Source organism: Purpureocillium lilacinum, assembly GCF_023168085.1.
Source record: "Purpureocillium lilacinum CBS 284.36 DNA, scaffold_4, whole genome shotgun sequence".
Lineage (NCBI taxonomy): Eukaryota > Fungi > Ascomycota > Sordariomycetes > Hypocreales > Ophiocordycipitaceae > Purpureocillium > Purpureocillium lilacinum.
The window spans coordinates 2,751,042-2,771,589 of NW_027072114.1; the positions used below are offsets into that span (position 1 = coordinate 2,751,042).

Consider the following 20,548-nt stretch of genomic DNA (forward strand, 5'->3'; position numbering starts at 1 on the left):
ATTGTGCATTGACATATGTTCCTACTCGAAGAGTATCCTGTCATTCTCCTCGTCGTATGAGATGTTCATCTGACGCTTGCAAAGTAGTGGGCTCTCAGGCCGACATCGAGTCCAGTCGTGAGCATCCAAGCAGGCTCGTCGGGATGCCAACACCCCAGGCCGGGCCCTGTCTACCGCTGCCGCCTCATACCGGTCTAATGCCTGCCGCAGGCTTCGATCCCGGTCCTGCCCTCTCGTTCCCTGAAATTGTGAGTCGTATGTGGCGTCACTACCAGAGCTTTCGTTCTGTGGTTGACTGGCGTCGTTGCAAAGGAAAGGTGTTACAAGACGAGCAAAGTCTTGGACGTCAACAATGGCGTGATTGGCACCTTCTCCGCGATCTGAAACGTGTCAACAATTTGCACGTAGCATTGACGTGCCCAGCTGAAACGGTTCGTCGTCATGCGAGAGCGACTTACACATGACCATGTGATGAAGTGCGTCGCCCATGAGCAATACCGAGCCTGTGGAGCGGAATCCGTAAGGCGGAGCCCAGTCCTGCATATCGACGTGCTTGATCTCAGTATCATCAGGAATGCCCTGGAAGATGGAGCGGAAGGGCTCGGCCCATGTTTGAGCAAGCTTCTGAACCAGTCGGTGCCGGTCTTGATTGGACTCGGGTACGTCGAGAGGAGATACCATGCCAAGAAAGCCCTTTCTATATGGCCAGGAGACGCAGATCTGCAACACATACGGGCCTGAGCCGTCTGCGCTGTTCCCTGGGTCGTCGAGAACTGTCCAAGTAGCCATGTCAAAATCACTGCCTGCGCAGTCGAATGTCAAGCCGGGAATACCTACCGCTACAAAACAGAAAGCTGTCGTTTGCTGACGAGCATCCCTGGAGGAAGAAGGGGTCGAGTTTCCGCAACGGCGCAATCTGCTCTGGTGACAAGTCCAGTTTCAGGCCCATGACGCGCACTGGGATCTTTACCCGATGCTGCTGGTCAAGCGCCGGCTCCATTGCCCGGCGGACACGAGAGCTGCCTCCATCACAGGCAACTAAAAGACTGCCGACGCAAGTTGTGCCGTCCTCGAACGAAACCGTGACGGACGATGTGCCAGTGTTTGGGTCGCTGGTCTCGTAAAGGTCACGGAAGGACCTGCCCCACTAAATTGCCATCAAGCAGAACCGGCAGGTCAACTTACACGATCTCATTCTTCCCAAGACACGCCATACGACATGTCGCGCTGCAATATCATCAGGGATCAGATCAATGCACATACCTCGATGTCTATCCCCGTAGCAAGGAGCTTGCGAAGCTTTTCCCTGGTCACGCGCACCCTCAGTGCGTGCGGGATCTCTGGCGTTGCCGCCTTCCTCTCCCCCGTGCTCAGATCGTAGAAGGGAAACCGCGACGACAATCCAGCTTCGACACCTTTCCGATCCACGTAGGTTTCTTCGAGCTTGGCGAATGCCTCCTCACCCAGGAGCTCGCGCGCGGCCGACAGCGCCCAATGCAAAGTCAGACCCCAGCCGACACCGCGGGTTGCGAAGTCATTGTCGCGCTCGAATATTCGGAAGCGAATGCCCTGGCGCAGAAGGTGCTGGGCGAGGAGTAGTCCCGAAATTCCAGCGCCTATAATAATCACCGGAAGCTGAGGACCGGCAGAAGTGATGTTCTTCGCCATCACGTTGGGGATAGAGGTGTCACAGTGCCTTGTTGAGGGCCTCAGTCAGTAGCACAACGAGCGTGTATCAATACGACGAGTTGGAGGGACCTTTATGGGCCCTTTTGGCGCGCTGCCACTGCGTACGGAGCTCTCTGGTGCTGGCTAGCGTGGCCTCCTGGGCGGATTCTTCCAAAGATAGGTAGTGACGACGAGAAGGCCGCGGGTGCCCTGACCACGTGTGGGTTGATGCGGCAGGCCCGGTCACCGCTGATTTCAGAAAACGACACTGGCAAGAATTTTGTTTAGCTGTTAGTGTATATGCTGGACTCTTGGAAATCGCAAAAGGCAGACTCCCGGCTGTCTTCGTGAGCGTCCCTGTGAATCTAACGTACTCCTCAGACTCCGGCCCGAACCCACCACTGCGGGACGTCGTGCCACCTTCGGACCTGAACAAATCATCCATCAATGTGCAGGGTGCCCACAAGCATCCTCCAAGCTAAAACTCGAAAGGAAATTGCGATTTCCGGGCCGAACGCGCCAAGGCAGATCCTTTGGGGAGCGGGTTCAGGGCGCGGCAAAGAGACAAGGTTGGGCGGAATCGTACCATTGCGAAGCCAAGTAAGGCGCGGGAGCTAGTATTGCAGACTCGACTCTGGAGCACCATCCGTCGCTTCACCAAGGACCCTGATCCCTGCTTTTCTTTGCTCGCCACAGGTTCCCAGGTGTGCTCTGCCCTTCACAATGCAGGTCCTCTGTGGTCCTTCGTCACCGGATGGTGGCGCCCGAAGCTCTTCGCCATCGTCTCTTGGCGCTTTTCACTACCTTCCTTGCCTGCCCATCTGCCGTGTCCAGTTACCCGCAATGCCCCGAGAGAACCCACAGATTACGTTAGTGGTACTTCGAAGTCCACGCCTGGTTTTGCGGCGGCCTTGGGAATCTTGGGAATCTTGGGATGCTGCAAAGAACATTTAGCTCTCATCCCTCGAAACGAAAGGCCCTGTAGCACGCAGGTTCGGAGCGCTGTCGTCCAATCTGAGTTGGCATGTAACAGAGCAGGACAGAGGACCAGCTGGCCACTGGGCCGGCATTGAAGCGATGGTGGGTGGTAGACATCACGCCTTCTCCCAGCTTCAGAGATAAAGACAGTGGACCGTGAGTGTTCACTCGCCTGCCGAGGGGCTAAGAACAAGCTGCGAAGGGCAATTACCCATTTTAGCCGCCCAGATTGTTGTGCATCTGCGTTGTTGGAAGGTCCATGCCGGGCGCCGAGTTAGGGCTCCCGCGGAGTTGTGCCACAAAATGCTGGTTGCTGCCGCTGGCCTGTGGATCTTCAAGTCGTCAACACCTGCTGCAAGACAGAGCGCTAGCTCCAGGGGCTGGCTCATTCATGCCACCCGGCCTGCTTACAAGTGGAAGTTGTATCAGAATCTTTCCTACTATGCACATTCCCCTGATCGCCTGATGCTTGAACCGCTGCCGGGAGTTCGGCTCCAGGCCAGGATAACCATTCGCGAGCTCAAGCCCTTTCTGTAATACTTTCCGCTCGAAGATTGACACAAATGAGCCGGCAGGCTCACGGACGATTCCCCACCGCATTGATACGACCAACACTCAGAGCCTGTCACAGTGCGTATCCTCTGATCAGGTGCGGTGCATCGCCGATGAGTTTACGACCAGGCACGGGGAACAAACATCACAAAGGGTGTCTCAATCGCCCCGTCTTCGAAGCGGCACGGAATGGCAGCTGATCCATCACTGCAACTAAACGTTTAGGTTGAGATGTTGCGTGGGCGGTTCGAGTTTTGCCACGACTTTCTCTTGAAGCATTCGTTACTGATGCAAGCACACATTATCACGGCGCATGTGATTTGTCTATCACTTTGTCCATTCTAGACCAGGGTCATTTGCAGATGCCAATCATACGTGCACAGGAAGCGGCAACACAGGTTGTCGCTAAAAATCTCAATTCATTTTTCATGCCCTGAAACCTGCAACACCGTGAACCCGAAATCCCAATGCATCAAGGATGGATATTAGACAGCTTAAATCTTGGTGGCAGCCTCCAGAGCCTTCTGCTTCTTGAGCGTGCGCATCTGGGCCTTAGCGCCCATGATGCCACCACCCCACTGTCTCCGGGCCTGGTCGTGCTTGTCCATGAAGCCATCCTTGACGGCGGAAACCAGCTTGGACAGCTCGTTCTTGTCCTCGGAACGAACCTCGGTGACGGCCAGGACAGCGGCAGTCTAATATTCAGTCAGCATTCAGCTCGCAAGCTATTGAAATGGACCATGACTGACCTTCTTGTGGACAACAGTGCCCAGACGAGCCTTGCCCTTGACGATGGCATAGGGGACGCCCATCTTCTTGCACAGAGAAGGCAGGAAGACGACCAGCTCAATGGGGTCGACGTCGTTGGGGATCAGGACCAGCGAGGCCTTCTTGTTCTCAATGAGGCCGACGACGTGGTTCAGGCCGTACTTGACAGTGTAGGGCTTCTTGCTGACGTCCTCCTTCTTCTTGCCCTCCTTGACAGCGGTAGCCTCCTTCAGGAGACGCTCCTTCTTCTCGGTCTTGGTCTCGGGGCGGTACTTGTTGAGGAGCTTGAAGGCCTGGGCGGCGGTGTTGCGGTCGAGGACGTGCTGGAACTGGGCCAGGGAGGGAGGGACCTTCAGGCGCATCTGGAGGATCTTCTTCTGGCGCTGGAGGCGGACATACTCGGGCCACTTAACCATGCGCGAGAGGTTACGCTTGGGCTGGATGTCCTGGCCGATGCCGAAGTTTCGCGGGCGCTTCTCGATGAGAGGGTTCTGTGGTCGCCCCGTCAGTTCAGGAACGGGAAACACACCGGAGAAAGCAGATGCACAAACCTTGGGAGCCTTCTTCGAGCCAGCCTTTCCCTGAGGGAAAGGGGCCGGGGCCACCTTCTTTCCGGATTTGGGGGGCTGTCATTGAGAAAAGAAGACATCAGCGAGTTGCTCGAGCCAACAAGTCTTCTTTGAACTCTAATGAGAGCACGGCGTGGCATATTTCAGCTCATCGTCGCGTCTCCAGCCAAGTCTTCACCTGCGCCGCGAGCGGCTCACAGGCGGAATTCCAACGGGTCGCCAGCGACACTGTGGAAAGTAATTGCGCTTTCGCACAATTGACTCACGAGCTGTGGCCATTAGAGTCGTGATGACTAGGAACTTACCATCTTGTTCCTCGGGCGGCGGTGCTCGGTCGTCTGGAGCAATGTGGTTGATGCCGGAGCGTAGGATGGTTGGGAGAAACAAGAAAAGATCGTTTTCTGGTGGTGGGCGAAAAATTAGGGCTCGGTTTTTCGAGAGGCTAGCAGTTGTGCCCCACACGTGGCTAGTGCCGACGTCGTGGCTCCAGGATGTGGCTGAGGACCCATTCTGGCTTTTGAGGTCACGTGATCGTTACCAACATCCCGCCGGGGTTTGGTTTGCTGGGACAGAGCGTTTCATTGTGTAAGACTTTGCCGGGGTACAACGTAACGACTCACAACATATGCACCATCTGTCTGCTTTACCTGGTCCTCAACTCACACCGTCAACTTGATCTCAACTCAACGAGTACCCTCGATACCCCAACCAGCCTTTGGTGGGTACGCGTCACTTTATTCGAGGACCACAGACAGCGTGCAAGACTCGGTTCACAGAATGCCACCCACGCCTTGCGTCCGCTGCCAGACCAATAGGGCTGTTGTCAAAAGACCAAAGAATCACCACAAATTATGTCGAGAGTGTTTTCTCGCCGTTTTTGAGAATGAGGTGCACCACACCATTGTCACCTCGAAGCTCTTCTACCCTGGTGAGAGAGTTGCCATAGGAGCATCTGGCGGCAAAGATTCCACAGTCCTGGCGTCCGTTCTCAAAACTCTGAATGAACGGCATCACTACGGACTGGATCTTGTCCTGCTCAGCGTCGACGAAGGCATCAAAGGATACCGCGATGATTCGCTGGAGACGGTGAAGAGAAATGCCCGCCAGTATGACATGACCCTAAAGATTGTTGGGTACGACGAATTGTATGGATGGACAATGGACCAGGTCGTGGATACCATTGGCAAGAAGGGAAATTGCACATACTGCGGTGTGTTTCGTCGGCAGGCGCTCGACAGAGGTGCCAAGATGTTGGAGATCAAGCATGTCGTCACGGGACACAACGCCGACGATGTCGCCGAGACTGTGCTGATGAATCTACTCCGAGGAGACCTGCCACGACTGTCTCGGAGTACCAGCATAGTCACGGGGAGCTCGTCTAGCGAGGTCAAGAGGAGCAAGCCACTCAAATACGCGTACGAGAAGGAGATCGTTCTGTACGCGCATCACAAGAAGCTCGACTACTTCAGCACTGAATGCATATACAGCCCAGAAGCATTCCGAGGAACAGCAAGGAGCTTGATAAAAAGTCTGGAAAGAGTTCGACCAAGCGCAATACTTGATATTGTCCGGAGTGGGGAGGACATGGCCAGGCTCACGCCGAACAAGGACCAGGACCCTTGTGCATGCGACGAGGGTGAAGGCATGGGAGGTTGCGGATCGGCCGCGGGTCGCAACGCGCCAATGTCGTTGCCGCCTAAAGAGTTGAACTCTACCAAGCAAGGCCAACTAGAAGGCCTTGAAACAGAAATAACCCGTGACGGACAGCCGAAGTCGGCAGCAGCATTACAGCTTCCAGTCAGGAATCGCCGAACCAAGGACCGCTCTTCTGGACAGATTCAAACTTTGGGGCATTGTGTACGGTGTGGCTACATGTCAAGCCAAGACGTGTGCCAGGCGTGTACACTCCTCGAGAATCTGAATAAGAACCGGGCAGATATTGCCATCTGAATGGAAACATTGAGCCAGGAGTTGGCTTTCGGGATTGCCATTTCTAGCCCTGAATGCGCCATTGTGCACAGAAGTAGACCTCTTCCGTACTGTCGGTCATCCTTGCGAACAGGATATCCCTGAAGTTATATATACAGGTGTGTTCCATAGCATCGAATACGGTTTGCCCGACTTCTCAGGAAAAGCGCTTCTCCATCTGTGCAAAGGTCAGCCGGTCAATCCAAAGAGCAATTGGAATGCTTGGAACGCACCTTCCAACCATTGCTGAACTCAAAACCCAACGGCGCCTCTGGTTGATTTGTCTGTCCTCGCAATGTTCCAGTGAGTCGGCGATCGCGCTCCATCACTGCGGTGTCTGTGTCAATCTCTCGCCGGTTCACAATCGTACGCATTGAGCGCAAGGCAGCATCTTACTTTGCTACAGGTGTTGTTAGCTAATTGACGCGCATGCATGCGGGGAGGCACCAAAACTGACCTTATCCCATTGATCAAGGGAATATCGCGGGCGCTTGCCCTCGTTCCTCCATGTCTTCACGGCTGCAAGACCTGTGCCCGTCACGCCAAACATCTGCACATCGATCAGCCATTATATCCAAGCCTATATCGGTTCTCTTTGTCGGGCGACTTACGCCAATCATGATGGCGTAGGGCAACAGGGTCTCGAATGGAACCGGCATCGTGGCGGCGAGCCGGCAAAGCGGGCTTTGACGGGAAAGAGGATTTGGAATCGGCGGTGGTATCTACGCTGTAGCCAGCTGCTATTGAAGCCGTAGCCAGCTGCTGTGATGCGTTGTCGAATGATGGACCGGCGCAGACCTAAATGCTGCTGCGCTTGGTTGTCGCGAGAGTTGAATGTGGAAGTCAGAGACAGGCAAATGGTTGGATGCCTGAGGCCGGAGGCCCGAGGGGCCCACCTTCGCGACTAGCCAGTAAACCTGATGCACCTCGCACTGTGCGGCTAGCAAATCTTTGTGGGGCATCGGCGTCAAGACGCGCGCGCGCACTGTAGCAACGTTGGGTCCCGGCTCGCATGCTTGCCGTGATCGAAACGCGACAGCTGGTCCTCCGATCCGCGGCGTCGCCATAGTCACAGGCTCTGTCTCGTTCAGCGCGTCGCATGCAATCGCGCGGTAAGATACATCACACGGCCTTTGTATTTATGTCTTTTTTCCGCCCAGCTAACCGTCTGTCAAGACCAGGCGTCTTCCCCTCGCGTGGTTGTCGAGCCGCGTCTCGCATGTCACCATGCTGGCACCTTGAGAATCGACTGAACCGATCCATCGCAACGCTCGTTTGAACCGGAATGACAACGCTGTATTCACTCAACTGTCTGCGAAGCGATTTTCAACATGACGAGCGCGCAAGCGATGGAAGAGGAGCTCCAGCAGAGCGTTTTGCTCTCCGAGGAAGCAGGATACGATACAGCAGACAGTGCGCTGGCCAGCGACAGCAAAGCAGCCATACAAGATGCACTGGCTGATGGCGTCACGGACATCTCCGGAGGCGGCCGCAGTGGCCTGGACGAAGACCTAAACGACCGCGACGCGTCTGGCGAAGAGCTTGACCAGGATGCATCTGGGGAGGAAGACACCGACCCACTCGCTCGCCAAATCGTTGTCGGCGATGTTGTCGATGACGACGAAGAGGGGGATGACGATGACGATGAGAATGAGGATCCGGACGCGGATGCGGATCCCGACGAGGATCCCGACGAGGATGTCGACGATGACGCGGAAGGCGAAGACGAGGATCCCGATGAAGGGGTGGGAGCCGTCAAGATTCGCCCTGGAGAATCTGATGACGAAGATGTCGATGGCGACGACGACGAAGACGACAACGATGCAGAGAGCGACGTTTCAGACCTCCCGAGCGCGGCAGACGAGGACTCTGATGAAGAGGCGCCAGCCTGGGAAGACGCAAACGAGGTGGGAGAGGACGAAGAGTCTGACACTGCTCCATCAAATACTTGCGTGTTTTGCAAGCAAGACGAAGAAGACGACCCCAGCGAGGACTTCGAGGCATTTCTTACCTGCGCGAGCTGCGGCGAAAACGGTACGTCGGTTCCTCACCGACATAATAACAGGACAGTGCCACTGACTGCTTCAGCGCACCAACAATGTGCTCGTGATGCAGCAGCAATGAGCGAACAAAACAGTAAGCAGCTTCTCAACTCTCTTGCATCGAGGGTTTTGCTAATCTTGCCCAGCACCTCATCGGTGGAAATGCCCCGAGTGTTTTACCGCTGAGTCCGACTTGAACGACGAAGATGTTGATATGAAAGACGGCATCAGCGCGGACGGCCTCGAGCTGTCTGCGTCACAGCGTTCAGAAGGCGAAGAGCAGCAAAACGCACCCAGTGCCCCCGTCAAACGATCCACTTCACCACAAGAAACTATGAACGACGACTCAACCGACGGCTCCCGAATGCTGAGGAAGAGAAAGACATCCTCTTCCGAGCCAGAGGAGGAGGTTGTGGCGTCGAGGAAGCGGCGGAGACATCCCTCTATTGAGGCTGCGATTCAAGAAAGCGGCTCTGTCTACCAATCCGGCGAAGGAAGTAGGGCGTCGAGGACCTTGCGTCTCAAAGTTCAGCCTCCTCCACCCGTTACCGTCGTGAAGCGGTCTCGCACCTCGTTGGTCGTCAAGATTGAAGTACGGCCTGGGAATCTCAAGGAAATCTTGTCTCGCAAGAAGCGCGATAGGCGGCGTACTGGCGGGGCAACAGCTACCGCGGGTGCGAAGCCAGCCCCTGTCTCACGATCAACCCCTGCGCGGCCAGCAGCAGTCCCGACCCCAATCAGCTCCCTACCCACGCCTTTCACATCAGACTTATACTCCCAGCCCTTTTATTCTTTCTTCGACAAGGAAACGGATGACGCAAAGGGAAGGCCATACGGCGGTATTCTTACGGAAACGGAAGCGGATACGTCGAAGACACTGCCAACTCCCGATGATCGCAAGAGATTTGACCAAGCAAAGCAGAAAGCCGAGGATGAGTGGCGGGCTCGCATCCTCGCAATGCAGGCAGAGGCTGAACTGCCAGTGCGGAAATCCAAGAAGTCCAGCGACAACGCAAGCCAAATCGAATGTATCGAGTTTGGCGGGTGGGAAATCGACACATGGTATGCGGCACCGTACCCGGCAGAGTACAGCAGAAATCGTGTCCTCTACATCTGCGAGTTCTGCCTGAAGTACATGAATTCGGATTATGTCGCATGGCGACACAAGCTCAAATGCGCCACGAAACACCCGCCTGGGGACGAGATTTACCGCCACGGTTCAGTATCAATCTTCGAAGTGGACGGCCGAAAGCACCCAGTCTACTGTCAGAACCTCTGTCTCCTGGCGAAACTCTTTCTCGGGTCGAAGACATTATACTACGATGTGGAGCCTTTTCTGTTCTACATCCTCTGTGAATACGACGACTGCGGCTACCACTTTGTGGGCTATTTCTCCAAGGAAAAGCGCGCCAGTAGCCAGAACAACGTGTCATGTATCCTGACACTACCCATCCACCAAAGGAAGGGCTACGGCAACTTGCTCATTGACTTCTCATACCTTTTGACCAAGGTGGAACAGAAGACTGGTTCTCCGGAAAAGCCCTTGTCGGACATGGGGCTCGTTTCGTATCGCAACTACTGGCGCCTCGAGCTCTGTCGATACTTCTTGAACCTGGTAGAGGCCGGCAAACACCATTCCGACGGCTTGAGCGTCAAACAAATATCTGATGATACAGGCATGACCGCCGACGACGTTGTGTCTGCCCTGGAAGGTCTTCGGGCCCTGGTGAGGGATCCGCAGACTCAATTGTACGCCTTTCGCGTCGATCTCGACTACTGCAGACACTACGTGGCCAAGTGGGCATCAAAAGGCTACGTGACGTTGAAGCCGGAAGCACTCGCCTGGACTCCATATGTCATGGGCCGAAGCAACGCCGTCAATTTTGAACTTGGCCCACCCATCAGTACTATCGCACCACGCGAGGAGGATGAGGCCAAGCTCCAAGAGGGACACAATATTGCTAGCGCAGAAGGGCGTTCTCTGACAAACGGGCACAGCCAGAGTGCTTCCAAGGAGCCCTCCACCGTTGTCAGTGAGGCAGACATGGCGCTGGATGGCTCAGAGCACACTGCGTCTTCTGACAAGCCCACGTCCGAGGACAAGGAGAATGCGGAGCCGGCTGACAAGGCTGTGGAGGAAGCCGCTGCAGAATCACAGTCATGGTCAGAACCTTACAAGGACATACCTGCAAGTCGGTTCGAGGTATTCCCACCTGTAACAGCCAGTCGACGAGCCGATCGGTCGCGCCAAAGCGTGAGTCGGCCTGCCCCACCTCGACCTCCCACGAGCTCGTCACGGCCGAAACGTTCTAGTGGTAGCGCCCGTCGACCGACAGCAAGCCGACCAAGCCGGCCCAAGACCAGTAGCAGCGGCGCACGGCGGAAATCTGGCGGCACTGGACGCGGACCAGGCCGCTGGCCCAAGGGGACCAAGAAGTCTGACTACGGCAACGCTGACAGTGGACCTGGTCTCCCTCCCGGATGGCTGGAGAGGCAGGCCCGTATGCGCGCCGAGGTTGAGGCTAGGAGACTTGACACTGATCGAGGCCGCACAGATAAGCCCGCAAAGGAAGAAGTGCAAGTCGTTGTGGCGAGCAGCAAACCTCCCATTGGCAGCGGCAACGGGGCTCCCGACCAAGAAGATGTCGATGCGGAGGGTGAAGACGAGTAGATGGGTCATTGTTCATGTCAGGATGATACCGGGTTCAGTTTTGGTACAGGGTTCCAGACCCTGTTTTTTCAGAGGCATGCGATGTCAACAATGACTGTGGGAGCTATCAACGATCTGTAGGATTAGTGCGATACAATTTTGATACCAAAAGGGACTTGGTCTCCCTGTTCAAATTACCACCCGCGCTCCCCTTCCGCCTCGGTTTGGCGTCAGTGGGTGGACAGGGGCATCGTTCATACCTCAAAGTGATTCAGAAACACAGAGTCGTCGTGTCAAGACTGGGGATAGCATTGACGCAGGGTCATGGCCGCCACGACCATTGGAGTGGTGGGCCAGAGCGCAGCCCCCTCGCTCAAGTTCTCGCCGCTTGGGTTTTGAAGGAACTACCTCCATGTTTGCTGAGTATTGCGCATTTATCGCTATCGTGTATTCGTGTCCGAGTCCAAGAGCGAGGCCCAAGGGCATTGGTCTTGCCTACGTTGATGTGCGAGACGGTAGTGTTCAGGTCAAACGTCACGGCGTGCTAAAGAGCCTGTCGAAAGACATTTTGAAGTATAGCTCTTCGATCAACGGAAGACACAAGCACATCTCCATTCCACTATGTTTGCCAGAAATCCCTCTTTAATAGACGCCACGATTGGTGCACATGTGATGCAGTAGCTCTGCGTGGGCAAAACAAGGCCTCGTGGGCTCTTGCTTAAGCGTACAAGCACATTAATGTAGGGATGCAAACGTCCATCCAACCGGCAATCCCACTCCGAGCCGCGCTCTGTGTGTCCCAGTCTCCCTCAATTCGTCAGCATGGCGCTGATCCATGTTACGATCCCACGGCCCGAGAGAGGCAAGTGCTTACCACACCACGATATAGGTCATCTAGCGGAATAGAACGGCAGTCACAAAATGGAGTGGCAGTTGACAATAAAAGCATGTTCACGGTCTCTCATAAAAGCTGGAGACTGTAGCCCGAAATCTCCAAAAAGAAAAACCTGTGTATCAAGCCGCTGCCGCCGCTCAGTGCCAACTCCCAGCCTATCCAGACCCAAAATCTCGGAACTCGAGAATCCCCTCACCTAGTTAAAATGAGTGGCAATGCAGGAGAACCAATGCACCAGCTACCGCCCGCCCGGCTTGTTCGAACGTCGCACACGGAGGATGGCAAGTCCATCATTTCTTCGGACTCCGACATGCCATCATTCAGTCCTTTTGGACCTCAGGGCAGCTCATTCGCCGTATTCGACGTCCGTAATAGTATCCCCGTCACCAACACCGACCCCATCTCGTCATTTAGCAACACGCTCCCCCGGTGCCCGCCAGGTGGTTCCGTCTTTTGCATCACCGATATCAAGCCAGGTGGCCGTGCGCCCATGCACCGCACGCAGAGCATTGACTACTGCATCGTTCTGTCGGGCGAGATAGTCATTCAACTGGACGGTGGGGAGCAGAGAACGGTTCGGTCTGGGGAGTTTATCGTGCAGCAGGGCGTGAACCACCAGTGGATCAACGAGGCGCAAGAAACATGTCGGATCGCTTTCGTCATGTTGGGTGCACAGGAGATTGTCCTCTCTGATGGGTTGGCTCTCGAGGAGGCGGTTTTCCAGGGCCAGAAATGATGTTCATAGACGTGGGTGTTGTGTCTGTGACCATCGCGCTGTACATCCTGACGGTTCATCAGTTTGGGGGTGGTTACTCTTGCACAGGGTCAGAGAAAGCCGTTATCATTATCGTTTTTCGAGCAACCGGTGAGCTCGGTCCAGAATGTCCTGAAGTGTGACGAGGATGATCGGGCATCCAAATGGCTTCGTGCATGTAGCGCCCTCTCAATGGCTCTCTTCTCGCCGCTCGGCGTCTCCTTGGGACTCCTTGGATCTCTCTTCCCAGAAGCCTTTTCCGTAGCTCACCAGGATTTCTTCGCCTTTTCTGATGCCCTTGCCCGCGTTTTTCCCACCTATGACCCAGACTCCCATGCACACTTCGCCCCAGCGCTCGCAGAACGCCGTTCCAAATACTGCGTTTGCTCTCTCTCCAACGCCCCGGTAGTCATTGACGAAACGGCCCTCGTTGCCCTCTGACGCTGCGTCCACAGCCAGCCCATCGCCTTCCCCGCCATCGCGCGTCAGCCACAGGTCGTAGTCGCTCTCGGCGGACGACGAGCCGCCAGGGTGCACCCGGCCCAAATACGCGAGAATAAACGCTCCCGGCTTGAGATTCTGCGCTGCAAAAAGGCCGTACTGCCCGTTCGCTGGGTGTGACTGGTCCCGTATGTGCTGGATCTTGACGTTGGGTGATGGTGTGAGCGTCGCTGAGGCGGGGATGGCGGCGAGCTTCTCTGGGTTGGCTCGCAGGGACGCCACTTGTGTGCCTGTAAGCTCTCTTGAGTGGAGAGGAGCCTTGAGGTATAGGATTGAGTCTGGCCAGTTCTTGGGTTTGGACATGATGAGGACACGTGAATCGCCCAAGACCGGGCTGTGTCGTCACAGGTTTTCGCAGGCGAGACCGCGAGAGGTGACACGCGTGCGAACAAGGTGCGGTTGTGGCACTGTGCTAATAGCTTGGGAGGTCCACTACACCAACCAACACCTACCGGAACATCTCAAACGTAGACCACATGCAAGAATCCAGAACATGGAGCACGCTTGCTGGTGAACACAAAGCTGGCTTCGTCTGCATTGCACTACGGTAAGTATTTGCGCCTCGGAGACGATATCGGATCACAACCAAACTCTGTTGATTGTGCAGGCTATCTACTATACTACAAATTTGCCCTGAATCGCGCCGTCTTTGCCCATCGCGTCGTCTTTCCTTATCCACAATGGTGCTGTTGCGCGCGCATTTCCTTCGTTTCTGACTGCTTGCCCTAATCAAACATGCATTGTCACCAGACCGCCGCGCGGTCAAAACACCTCCATACTGAGATCGACAGAGTAGGCCAGCAGGCGATCTTGTGTAAGTGGTAGGGCCAGAATTTGAGATCGGAGTTCAGCGTCCTGGTAATGTTAGCTACAGGAAGTAGAAACACTTCCGAGTTGGGGCACACACCTGCTTCTTTTTGGCCTGCTTGAAGATCTCCTTCGCCGTCTCGTCCGCCATGTCCGACACTGCAGCGTATCGCATGACCTCGGAGTCACCGACGCCACGATTCATCGCTCCGAGATTGGCAAGCAGCTTCTCGAGGAGTGCGGCCGGGGCGGTCTCGCCTCTGCCACGGTGCTGTATAAGCTTGAGGAAAAGGTTGTAAATCTCCCCACCTTGGTTCCACTCCGTCACCGTCTCATGCCGACCATCGAACTGTGATAGAAGCGCCGACAAGGTGGCGTAATCACGTTCGATAATGGCGCGGGGGGCAACCTGGTGGACCAACACTCGATGCGCCTCCACGAAAGATCCTGCTTGAATCAGGCAGTGGACCTCGGCCGAGGCGTCTTTTCGCACACTGCGCATGTAGAGGGCCAGTGCTTCCCACAGCCATGCAGCGGGTATCTGGAACTTTTCAGTGAGGAGCGTGAACGTTGCCCCAGTTTCGGGTCCTATCAGCCCAGCATGTCGGCAAAGATGCTCCTGCAATGCCTTCATACGGGCTGTTCGGTCGCTGAGGTGCAGCAAAACGAACGCTGCCTCTAGCCAATCTCCCGCAGCAGTGAGCTGCGCCGCATAAGACAACGTGGCCGCATCTGCCTTTGCTGCGGAGTCTTGTCCAAATGAAACCTTTCCAGTTGATGTCAAAGCGAGACCGAGTTGCCAACAAAGTCTGGTGTCGAGAGGTGATAGCTGCGAGTTTTCTGGGCGGATAATGGCCTCCAGGTCGGCGTCCTTGTCGGCGTAAAGTTGAAGAAGGCCCCAGAGGAGATCCTGTCGGTTCGTTGAGGCTGCATCATCCCAGAGAGGGACAATGCCCTGCTCCGTGTACCAAGGCCTGGGCAACTCTTCCCGATCTTGTTGAATGTCCTCCTGGAACAGACCCACTGCCACGGCGGCGCTGTCGGTCGGTGCGGTTGCATACCAGAGGCGCAGTCCAAACGACTGCCGCCAATCCAGGCCGAACTTCTTTGCGATCACGAATGACTCCATTCGGTCCTCCACGGGCACGTCCTTCATACCATCGCAAACACTCACGTTTCCAGCAAGAAGTTCGTAAATCGTTCGAACCGCTTCCGTGAACTCAGACAGCATCTTCGAATCGTGCCAGGCCTTGAGCTGGACTTTCATGTCGCTTTTGGCGGTGTCGCTGGTGCCAATAAGCGGGATCAAGGTTCCCAGTCTGAAGTTCTTGCCTTCCAGCAAATGCCGGCAGGCCTCGGTGATTCGATGTCCCGCAAGACAGGCAACGGCCTTCTCTTCATTTGTGCCGGCGAGCCCAATATTTGTGCTCGAGGCAGGCTCCACAAGGTCGGTCCAGAACTTAGACAGCCGGGCCTTTCGTTGGATATGGTCGGGTTCGACGGCGTCCGAGCCGGCCACACTGTCGAAAAGGATACCCGCCAATTCCCAAACACGCTGCTCGTGAATATTGATCGGGTCATTCATGTCCTGGTGATGAAACAACTCTTGAAGCCGAGTGGCGTGCAAGATTGCGGCTGGCACGCCATCGATCACCCGGATTTCAGTGACTTGATCCTGTGCGCGGAGAAACTTTTTGGAAGACTATGGCCGGGTTAGAGCAAGTTCGCGCACAATGGCCCTGGATAATACGTACCCCAGTGGAGAGCCTCCCTAGGCGGAGATCCTGCCGCCCAGTTTGAATGCCAGACCGTTGAAGGGTCAAAACATCCGAGTTGTTGTGAATGGCACGACTCGACTGCATATTGTTCAGTGATCGCGTCACAACCAAGGTCTCATCGGGACCCCAAGTCGGTCGCGAGGCGCCGTGAAATGCCTGGTCTGCCCCGTCCACAGCGAGCGTTTTGTCCTGTCTGTCATAGGGCCACTGTTATGCGCAACTATCAGCATCCATATTCTGCTTGTGGAAGTTCGAGGCTCGGCCAGCTCAGATACGGACCTGTGGGAAGCCCTTGGCTGAGGCAGAAGCACGGAGGTTCTGCCGAGTGGGTTTCGGTTTCTCGAACAAAGAGTTCATCAAGTCGATGCTGGTTGCAAACCCGCGACCTTTGTCTGCAGTCAAGTGACTGGTTGCAGCCGCGGTGCTTGGTTTGCCCACCTTGCCGAAACCCCTTGTCCATATCGATGATTTCCGGCCATCGTGTTCGAGATTATCGACGTTCACTTCTTGGCCCATCTGCTTGAACGGCGACTCGTTCAAATCTCGCAGGAGCTGACGGTCCTTCTTGACAGGGCTCACTGTCTTCCGCAACATCTCCATCCAGTCGTCGCCATCCGCAACCTCCAACTGCACCGGGCCAACGGAATCCTTCATCGCCCGCATCCGGGCTCTGAGGATCCCCCCGGGTGTACCTCTCTTCGTCTCAACTTCGTTCTCCGACGAGTTGTCGTCTTGCTCCGCGGCTTGATGCAGTCCCATGGAAGATCTCGTCATGTCTTCGTCATCGGACAGGTCATATCCGTCGCCCATGTTGTCGTCATACTCGTCATCGAGTGACAACGTAACATTGTTGGCCGCCGAATCCGCGGAGCTAGCCCCTAAAAAAGACTGCTGCTGGTTGTTGTGTTCATCCGGGTAGAGCCCTTTCTGTTGGTCAAATGCACCAGGAACCCCTTTGTGTTGCTTGAAATCGAAGGTGTCGTCATCCATAGCAGAGTTGACAGACACGTCCAAAGCAATCGGTTGTGGGTGGGGGGCGAACGACGTGGTGTTAGGCTTGGGAGGAACCATATCGTCGTCAGATTCCTCGTCAGAATCGTCCAGGCCATACGTCGTAAAGTGCTCGACCGAGAAGACCCACATACCAGTCTCTTTGTCGTAGCTCTCGAACGTTGTGTCCGGGATACGCTTGAGTCGCTCAATGTGCTTGCTGAAGCGCTTGGGATCGCTCGTAACTCGCTTGTCACGGCCACCTCGCGGCCAGGACTGTTCCAGGGCGATCTTTGCTGGCACATTGAGGCCTTTGCCAACGGGCGGCTTCTTGGCCTGCACTGGGTAGACTGTGGCAGAGCGGGGCTCAAGCTGGATGATATTGCCGCACAGCTCCTCAATCTCAATGCCGCTGATATCAACAGGAACTTTAAACATGATGTAGCCGACATTCTCACGACCAACAGTGAAGCGATCGATCCTCTGTCGCTGCATCCGGTTCATGCCCAAGAGCTCCTCTTTCGAGGGTTGCATCCAGTACTCTCCTGGCATATTGTCGAAACCGGCGGAGTTTGGCGTTGCCGGTGTGGTCGAGTGGTCCTCTTCATGAACAATAGCAAGCTCATTGCCCTTCACCTGTTCCACCTCCGGGGTCTTTGAGCCGTTCGATCCGAGGGAAGACCTGTTCTGCCGGGGGGTGGTCTCATCGGCCGGAAGGTCGGTAGGCACCTCAGGAGCTGGCAGGGCGCTCCGCACTGGTGTGCTATCCTCCCCGTCAACCGTGCTTGTGTCGAAGCTCACGCGTTTCGAGAGCTTGCGAGAGTTGGTGCTGCCATCAATGAGGGGCCTGTCCTTCTGAGGCGTGGAGAAGAGGTCGCTCCGAATGTCCCTATTGATAACGAGCTTCTTCGAGCCAGTGCTTCCATACCAGCGAGAGCTGGAGCTCGACGAGAATGCGCCAGGCGCCAGGATGCTGTCTTCTGTGTTGAAGCTCCGCCGAAGATTGTTAGTCGACATGCTCTTGCTCAACGAGCCGACAGAGGTGGAGCTAAGGAGACTACGACCGAGTGCGCCTGGCGTGCTGGAAATGCTGCTGGCGGGGCTGACACCCGGCGTGCCATAAGAGCTGTAGGAGAACCCAAAGCCCCTTTTCTGGGGGGTGGCGAATCTTGACGCGGCGGCAGGGGCGAGCTTATACATCGGCAGAATGGAGCTCCGTCGTGGTTTGGAGTTTCCATTCAAAGGTGTGGCCAGAGGACCCGGGTTGGAAACTTCGCTGCCCCCAACACCGGCGAACAGGGATGGGCTCCCGTAAGCCGACACGTCGCTTAGGTTCGCCGTGAGCCCTTGGGGAGTGTTGCCGGCCTGCTGAGAATTGCCCAAGAGTGAACCGCCGAGGCCTGCGCCCTGGTTCTGCTGCTGATTCACGCCTCCAAAGAGGGAGCTGCCCTGGCTTTGATTGCCTTGCCCCCCAAAAAGGCCCGAGCCGGCGGGTTGGGTCGTCGAGCCAAAGAGGCCGCCAGGTTTCTGCTGCGTGCTGCTACCAGCAGCACCGAAAAGTGATGAGCCGGTCGATTGTTGTCCCTGTGTTGCCGAACCCAGACCACCAAACAGGCCCGTACCTCCAGTTGTGTTCGGCTGAGCCGTGGCTCCTCCAAAGAGACCGCCGCCGGTGTTGGGCTTGGCGGCACCGAAGAGACCACCGGCTCCTGCGGCGTTGGTGTTCGATCCGAATGCACCGGTACCCTGTTGCTGAGCCGTGTTGCCAAAAAGGCCGCCGCCGGTAGTGTTGGCCGTGCTTGAACCGAAAAGGCCGCCTGTTGCTGGCTTTTGCTGACTGCTACCAAACAACCCTCCACCGCTCTGTTGATTTTGGGTTTGCGCTCCGAAACCCCCTCCAAAGGCGTTGCCAGCGTTCGGCTGCTGTTGTTGCTGTTGCTGCTGCTGGTTCTGGCCAAACAGGCCTCCGCCGCTGGCCTGATTGCCAGCGTTGCCAAAGAGGCCTCCTCCAGTATTGGTGTTTGAAGCGCCGAATCCGCTGCCTGTGTTGCCAAAGCCGCCAGTGGTTGCGTTCGCGGCGTTTGCATTGCCAAAGCTAAAGCCCGTACCCTGCGGCTTGCTTGCCTGCGTGTTGGATCCGAACAAGCCGCCACCGGTGTTCGTGCTCGTATTGGAAGCGCCGAACGCATTGTTTGCGGCATTAGCGGTAGAGCCGAAACCTCCAGCGGTGTTCGATCCAAATAAGCCGCCACCACCTTGTTGTTGCTGCTGAGTCTGAGCACCACCGAACAAGCCACCACTTGGCTTGTTTCCTCCAAACAGGCCTCCACCGGTTGTTTGGTTGGCAGAAGCCCCAAAGGCGCCTGTTCCAGTCTGGCCAAAGGCACCCGTGGTATTGCTGGCATTGGCGTTGGCGTTGGAAGCGCCAAAGAGCCCACCTGCGGTGTTGCCTGTATTCCCGCCGAACGCGCTTGTCGTCTGGTTGCTTGCGCCAAAACCGCCACCGAAGTTGGAGCCGACACCAAAGGCCCCGGCCCCACTGGCGTTCCCATGGCGCCGTCCTTGAACGTAGTCGGTCAGTCTGAGTTCTTCGGAAGACCATTTTTTGTATGGTTCTTGGAACAAGATATTCTGGAACGAGTTGGTTTGGTTGGTGGTAGGCTCCTTCTCGTTGAAGGCCTGGAATGGGGTAGTTGCAGTGCCTGGAGGATCTCCGACGCCGCCTCCGATGCCTGGGTTGTTCGTCGCCCCAAAGCCGCCGCTTGCACCAAAGCCGCTCCCTGTGTTGGCAGTTGCGCCGCCAAACAGTGACGTTCCCGTGGTGCCCGTGGCGCCGAAACCTGTCTTTTGGGCATTGTTGCCGAATAGTCCGCTGCCAGCTGTGTTACCACCGCCAAAGGGCGACGCTGTGGTCGTGGTGTTGCCCCCACCGCCAAAACCACCAAAAGTCGAAGACCCTGAATTCACCGCAGTAGCACCCCCAAACAAGCCGCTACCAGTAGTCGTCGAGGCGCCGCCAAAAGCGGGTTTGTTACCGAATCCACCGCCAGTGTTCGCTCCAAAGCCACCACCTGGGCTCGAGTCAACAACGGATTCGTTGGAGGGAGATTCGGTCTTACCTGTCGAGGCGCCGAAACCACCCGTATTGGTGGTGCCCCCGAACATGCCGCCGCCTGTGTTGGTGTTCTGGCCAAAACCGGTGGTGCCAGTGTTGCTGGATCCAAAGCCTAGTAAGTAGATGTGTCAGTACTCTGTTGGCTGTGCTATCTGTGGTCGCCGGTGATCGATTCGTACCTGACGTGGTATTGTTTGCGCCAAATCCGCCGAAGCCGCTCGTGTTCTGGTTATTGCTCGAGCCGAAGCCCCCAAATCCGCCACCACTGCCAAACGACATGATGCCTGGAGACTGCGGATCTTCAGGCCGGATTTGCGCTTCGCCCAAGCTTCGTGGTAGACGGCTTCACAGCGTCACAGACACAGGCTCGCAGAAAGGCGCGTCGGGTTGCCGCTGACCTTAGCTCGCCGGACCTATCGAGTTGTGCGGGTGCGGGAGTTTGCATAGGCAGACGCTTCGCGATGGTCGTCGATGGATCTCTCGAGCCTTCGTGATGTGGGCACGACGCGCGAG

The 20,548-nt window shown here is 56.1% G+C and overlaps 7 protein-coding genes across 7 annotated transcripts; 3 read left to right on the plus strand and 4 right to left on the minus strand.

The window, feature by feature from the left end:
• Positions 1–21: 21 nt before the first annotated feature.
• Positions 22–1,668, minus strand: PLICBS_006007 (uncharacterized protein; the record flags this gene model as incomplete). Its single annotated transcript, XM_018319745.2, has 4 exons — positions 22–380; positions 459–773; positions 838–1,147; positions 1,264–1,668. The coding sequence occupies 4 exons, from the start codon at positions 1,666–1,668 to the stop codon at positions 22–24; spliced, it is 1,389 nt and encodes a 462-aa protein (XP_018182219.2).
• A 2,024-nt stretch (positions 1,669–3,692) lies between these two features.
• On the minus strand, positions 3,693–4,843 carry PLICBS_006008 (60S ribosomal protein L8B; the record flags this gene model as incomplete). The annotated part of the gene is made up of 3 exons (XM_065600842.1): positions 3,693–3,893; positions 3,948–4,592; positions 4,841–4,843. The coding sequence occupies 3 exons, from the start codon at positions 4,841–4,843 to the stop codon at positions 3,693–3,695; spliced, it is 849 nt and encodes a 282-aa protein (XP_065456914.1).
• Positions 4,844–5,312: 469 nt separating this feature from the next.
• PLICBS_006009 (nucleotidyltransferase) lies at positions 5,313–6,097 on the plus strand (the record flags this gene model as incomplete). Its single annotated transcript, XM_018319748.2, has 2 exons — positions 5,313–5,971; positions 6,028–6,097. The coding sequence occupies 2 exons, from the start codon at positions 5,313–5,315 to the stop codon at positions 6,095–6,097; spliced, it is 729 nt and encodes a 242-aa protein (XP_018182222.2).
• Positions 6,098–7,834: 1,737 nt separating this feature from the next.
• Positions 7,835–11,216, plus strand: PLICBS_006010 (uncharacterized protein; the record flags this gene model as incomplete). The annotated part of the gene is made up of 2 exons (XM_065600843.1): positions 7,835–8,537; positions 8,692–11,216. The coding sequence occupies 2 exons, from the start codon at positions 7,835–7,837 to the stop codon at positions 11,214–11,216; spliced, it is 3,228 nt and encodes a 1,075-aa protein (XP_065456915.1).
• Positions 11,217–12,295: 1,079 nt separating this feature from the next.
• Positions 12,296–12,826, plus strand: PLICBS_006011 (uncharacterized protein; the record flags this gene model as incomplete). The annotated part of the gene is made up of 1 exon (XM_018319751.2): positions 12,296–12,826. The coding sequence occupies one exon, from the start codon at positions 12,296–12,298 to the stop codon at positions 12,824–12,826; it is 531 nt and encodes a 176-aa protein (XP_018182225.2).
• Positions 12,827–13,033: 207 nt separating this feature from the next.
• On the minus strand, positions 13,034–13,648 carry PLICBS_006012 (uncharacterized protein; the record flags this gene model as incomplete). Its single annotated transcript, XM_018319752.2, has 1 exon — positions 13,034–13,648. One exon carries the CDS (start codon positions 13,646–13,648, stop codon positions 13,034–13,036), a length of 615 nt encoding a protein of 204 aa, XP_018182226.1.
• A 459-nt stretch (positions 13,649–14,107) lies between these two features.
• Positions 14,108–20,314, minus strand: PLICBS_006013 (uncharacterized protein; the record flags this gene model as incomplete). The annotated part of the gene is made up of 5 exons (XM_065600844.1): positions 14,108–14,200; positions 14,253–15,854; positions 15,907–16,137; positions 16,210–20,147; positions 20,215–20,314. 5 exons carry the CDS (start codon positions 20,312–20,314, stop codon positions 14,108–14,110), a joined length of 5,964 nt encoding a protein of 1,987 aa, XP_065456916.1.
• Between the last annotated feature and the right edge of the window lie 234 nt (positions 20,315–20,548).